Here is a 6000-nt window from a genome sequence, read left to right as displayed (position 1 = left end):
AATAACGATTTGTTTTGTTATTCCAAAGGATACAATGTTATTTAATTTTTATTATTTCACTGGCATTTTTAAATGATCTAAAAATATTTATTTTTACACGATGTTTTCAAACTGATTTATTATATAATATATTATATATATATTGCTTTAAGAATTTAATAAATGCTTTTTTTAATGTTTATAGAAAATGGAAACATCAATGATTAATAAATAAACTAAAATGTAATTGGTTTGAAAAATTGGTTAGCAGGAGACACACAGTTAACGATCACAACATGAAAACATGAACAGAACTAAATATAAATGCTTAACTACTTATTCCCTACGTATATAATAAGATCAATATTATATTTTAACTAATATATTTCAAATAACAGTCATCCACATTTTGTTTTTATTTATTCGGTATTTTTAAACCGGTAAAATAAAATTATAGAAAAATATAAAAAAAAAATAAAAATAATGAAACAACTTTTTTTTTCTTTCGCGAGAAAAGACATAACATTCACAACAAAATAACGCGTGAAAAAATGTGTAATAATTTTAAAAAATATATACGTTTATATAATTAAAAAAAAATAAGAAAAAATATAAAAAATAAACAAGAACGATAAATAATATAATTTTTAATATTTAAAAAAAAAATCTCACAACTATAAAAATCAAATTTGCACTTTTATATCTCCCCGTACCTAACATAATCGCAATATTTCGGATGTCATTTCGATTGGATATTTGATTTTCTCCTTTAATTTATCTCTAACAATACTTAGTTCCTACTTAATACTTATTATAACGTTTATAAACTTAGCAGCTAGTACGTATTTGAGACGATTCTTGTGTGTAATTTTAATTATTTTGTATTTATATTATACATATAATTAAGACTGTTATTCGTACCGCTAGTTAAAATGTAGAATTTATGTATATATTCTGAAGGTACATTCCATGACGGTTATCTAAAATTTATATAGAAATATATATATTATAATAAGAAAGATAATAAATAAATACCGGAATTCGTTATAAATAGCCGATACTAAATCGACACTCATATATCATTATAAAAAATTGTAAAAAATATACTCGTTTATAAACACAGTATGGCAACCCATTGTTTTACGTTCACGTTGCAAAGTTTTCGTAGAAAATATTAATTTTACATATATTTTTAAATCAAAAATGGCAACAAAACGATCTTATTCAGCTCTTTCGTGTTGTGAAGACATGTTCAAACTTTTTAAAACTAATTTTCTCTTTAATTTATATCAATTACATACTAATGGATACATAATTCTCTCATCTTGTTTTCACTCGTGAGACATTTTTGTTACTGTAAAAACACGGACGAATTAGGATTTTTTACAAACGTGTCGGTAATATCCGTCGCACAATTTTTTGCATTTTTAAATTATTATTATTAAATGTCCTTTGTCATTTTCACATAAGTCCTTTGAGGGATTATAACACGTTCGATTGCACATATTAATAATAAGACGATTCGACTCGAAGCCTTCTCGAAGAACGAGCTTACGTTGGAACTTTGTTGTTGACAGCTTTCAAGAGGTCGGCCGAATTCTTATCGAGACCCAGTTTGAGAGGGTCGTGGTGGTGTGAGGTATGATGGCCGTGATGCTGCTCCATCTTGGCCTGTTGCTTCTCCTGCTGCTGTTGCTTCATCCTGTCTTGTTCTTCCCTCTCCCTTCTGGCTTGCTCGTTGATCTCTTTGACGGCTCTGAGCTCCTTTTTGAGCTTCATCCGCCTATTTTGAAACCATATTTTAATCTGGCGCTCCGTCAGACACAGAGCATGAGCTATCTCTATTCTGCGTCTACGAGTCAGGTAATGGTTAAAATGGAACTCCTTTTCTAACTCCAACGTCTGAAATCGTGTGTAGGTCTGTCGACCTCGCCGTCTCGGACATCCGTTCGGTCCTGAAATATAATAAGATTTTTTAATATCAGAAGTAAAAGCCGGTCGACCAACTTACTTATAACTAATTACTTTATTCATACGAAAATGCGTTCGAATCGATGACTTTGCCATATATTTAATGAAAACCGCAACCTACACTTATATTTTTTTATCTCACAGAACAATGCTTCACTGCAAAGATTCAACCGCAACCTATTATAATAGAATGCATAAAATATGCATTTTAATCGTCTACACATTATCGAGTGTGACTAATATTTCCATTTGTGTTACATTACATAACGTAAAAAAAAAGAATCCGTCACCACACCAAATCAGACAAACGTCAAAAAATCATATCAAAAATATATATAAGCGCTCGTTAAAGATGTTTTATTAAGCATTTCCACCGAAGGTATACGACACAATAAAAACCCCATATATAGGGGTTGAGTATTGTATAAACGGTATCTATATACACATTTTAGAATCGTGCAAACATGCACGCCCTTTGCAGCTATATTTTCTTCAACATTACAAACATAATAATAATATATAATATATAAAATAAAGTTACGACTTAACCGCGTACCGAATAATACCAAAGTCTGAATAAAAGTTTGGCAGTAAAATCGCAAACTTCAAAATTGATTTTTCTTCCGAATTAACGAGCAAAAAACGAGAACCTCTTTTTTGTTTTGTAAAGGTAAAAGAAAACGATTCGATAACTTTTATTGCGCCGTATTAAAACGCTATAAAGAGGTCCTTTTGTAATGTAAACGAATCGTTTTATTGTGTAAATTATTGTATTGAGCGATTTGCATATATAAGAACGGCGACACGTTCGCAAACGGGACATATAAAAAATGTTATAGTACCGAATTTAATTATGAAAATATGGTATTTTATTGATTGAGTCTGGTTTGGAACAGCTGAACCCTGCTTTGGAAAATGAACACGTCGTCCGTAAGACGCGTATGATGATTGAACCAATTGTAATACAATAACATAATTTACAGAGACGCATTTGAAATATTTAATATCTTTAAACAATAACATATGTTTAACATTACTATATAAAAATACACAAATTGTGTAAATTTATTAAATCTACTTTTAGCCAGAAATGACTAAATAATGCTACTTTTTTCAACAACATTTCTGTAAATATTTGCAGATTGAATTGTGTACTGTATGCATATATAAAACACGTCATATATCTTGATTGCTAGAATCAAAACAAATTTTAATACTATTAAAAGCAATAGTATGATATTGTGCCATTGTGTGCACTGGTTACCGGCAAATTTGCTAATGAAAAAAATACAAAATCACACAGTCACACCCACGGTAGAATTTAATACCGAATGTGCCCGATTTAATAAATTAAAAAAAGTACATTTTTACATTTCATTTTAAAATGTAAAATTTCGCATTGAAAAGAAATGCGATTATAAAGAAAGTTTCAAAGCCATACAATGTATGGTACTCTGATTAAGTATATTCTGTAGTATTCTGATTTAAAATATTTTTACAATATGTATATTATTAAAATAAAACCTATTTACCTATACAAAAATCGAGTACGTTTTATAGTCATAAAATTATTTGCAACCAAAAAATGTTCTGCTTTTTATAACTGAATCAGGTTTGACATATTATTGTTGATTTATTGAATATTTATTTTACGCATTAGTTGATTTATCAATAGATTTGATTTCAGTAATATTAATAAATTGTCAATACTTATAATAAATTATGTATAGGTGTTTTAATTTAATGGTTCGTTATTTTTATTTAAAATAAAATGCATACAACAAAATTTATACTGAACTGAATCTCTAAATAAATATATTTATTTTGAAGTAATGTTTTAAAAAACAACGTTGAGTTTGTTGAGTTTTTTAGTTATGAGTTGATTGATGTATTTGTTAAAAAATGACTATTTATTTATTTATATTTAAAATAAGATACATCCAAATCAACGTAGAAGGTTTTAAAGATAAGTCTGTTTTTATAAAATACAACAATATTTAACAGTTTTTTTTAATTACAATTAGAACAACTAAATATAACTGTAAATTTATACTCCTTTTGTATATTCCATTGGTTTTTCAAATTATTTATGATAATAATAATGAACCAATTTAATTATTTATTTCAGATTTGATTCGTTGACAAGACACGCACAAACACCAATTCATTCAACTGCATCGACCGATGTAAAGTCACGTTCACACGATTCGTCGAGTGTGACTTCGCCCTAACCTCGGCACGCGTCCGCCGCTCCTGTCCACGTGAACAATGGCCGTGGCCCGCCATGCTGGGAGAGGAGAGACGGTTGCCATGGAGACGACGGGTCTCTCCCCTCCCGCCCGCTCCGCCTCCCCCAGCGCCCGTAGGGGTTCAAAGCCCAGCTGGACAATTTATCATTGGACCCTACACTTCACACCCTGCCCGGAGATAAACGGGAACCATTATTCGCCGGGCCCGCACAAGTAATCGCATACACACACGAGCAAAGATGTGTATCTATTGAAAAAAATATATAAACGTATAATAATTTTATGTGAAAATAAACGGTTATCGATTGTAAATGGTATATGTACATGATGGCGATGTCAATATATAGTTATTTATTACACTTTGTGTGACGTAGGCTTTCAGAGAATTTATATAAAAAGTAAATATAAAACTTGAATGACTCGGTATTAAATGAAGCAATGATCTTTAATTAGTATTTAGAGGTGTGTAAATATAAATGTGAAGAAATGTATTATTTAACAATTGTTACATTATAAAATAAACAAATTAAATAAATCAATAGCTTTTAAGTAAAACGGTCAGTAAATATATTTTTTTTAAACTACTGACCGTTTAAATAAAAAAGATTTTATATTATTGACCCAAAATCTAAATGTTTCAAATTTCATTTAATTTTACTTAAAGTGAAAGTTTAAAACTACAAAAAAAAGACAACTTTTACACAAATTATATTATACAAAATATGAACTGTTTTTTTGTGTTAAATACATACTATTTAAAGATTTGTGTAATTTTAAAAATACTTTATATTTATTTCTACCGATGCATTTTATCGTTCTCTATTAAAATAGCAACTTTCGTTTAAAATATAACTAATTATTTTAATTAAAAACAATCGATTATTTGTTATAAGTTACTGGCCGTTTAATTTAATTAATGACGCAATAAATACAGGTTATTTGCTTACTCAACAATATAAACCAAAAAGGCCTGTATTTTCAAAGTGAGCAATTTCATTAAACGGCCCGTAATTTTAATAAATGGGCAGTAACTTAAAAAAATCGTCAGTTTTTACTTATATTTTGAATGAATGTTAGTATTTTGGCAGAGAACGATAAAATTCGTTACTAGAAATAAAAGTTCCGTAAAAATACACTACATATGTATTATATATAATATTTTTACACCTATATCCCACGTAATTCTAAAGAAGTAACATTCAAAATATTTTAATAAAATTATCAAATGCATAAAATACACATTGTTTGTTCAAGTATATTAAAATTTAATAGTCAGTTACATTTTCACTGAATGTGAGTATTTTATTTGAATTAAGTAAGTAAATTAAATAAATTGTAAGGAACATAAAAAAATCGTCTGTTTTTATTTATATTTTAAACGAATGTTAGTATTTTGATAGAGAAGGATAATATTCATTGCTAGAAAGAAATGAAATAAAATGATTCCCTAAAAATATAATACATAATATTTTAATTAAATAATTAGATAAATTGTCAGTAACTTAATAAATTATCTAATTGGATACATTTTACACAAATGTTTGTATTTTGATAAAATAAATGTTTACACCGAAATCACGTGTAATAATAATATTAATTTTGTAATTTTAAAGAAGTTTTCCACAATTGAAAAAATAATCGTGATTATGATTATATTTATAAACCACTAAAAATATTTTAATAAAATTACGAAAAGCAGAAAATATACATTGTTTACTTAAGTAATTAAATAGTCGGTTAAATTTTGACAGAATATGGGTATTTTATGTGAATCTATTGGCAATTTAATTTAATGATTAGT

At 27.8% G+C, this 6000-nt stretch overlaps 1 protein-coding gene across 4 annotated transcripts in view; it reads right to left on the bottom strand.

The window, feature by feature from the left end:
• Positions 1-1262: 1262 nt before the first annotated feature.
• The window catches only part of LOC148234829 (homeobox protein abdominal-A homolog), a 52635-nt gene continuing 47897 nt past the window's right edge, over positions 1263-6000 (bottom strand). For all 4 annotated transcript variants that reach the window (XM_088185465.1, XM_088185467.1, XM_088185466.1 and 1 more), the window contains one exon: positions 1263-1934. In XM_088185465.1, coding sequence (XP_088041591.1) covers positions 1531-1934 — 404 coding nt within the window. In that variant the 3' untranslated portion in view covers positions 1263-1530. The remainder of the gene's footprint in view (positions 1935-6000) is intronic.

This window comes from Plectrocnemia conspersa, unplaced genomic scaffold (genome assembly GCF_051122295.1).
Source record: "Plectrocnemia conspersa isolate PC_06_02 unplaced genomic scaffold, ASM5112229v1 ptg000005l, whole genome shotgun sequence".
Taxonomy (NCBI): domain Eukaryota; kingdom Metazoa; phylum Arthropoda; class Insecta; order Trichoptera; family Polycentropodidae; genus Plectrocnemia; species Plectrocnemia conspersa.
Note: the sequence above shows the minus strand (reverse complement) of the source record. Positions and strands in the feature narration are given on the sequence as shown.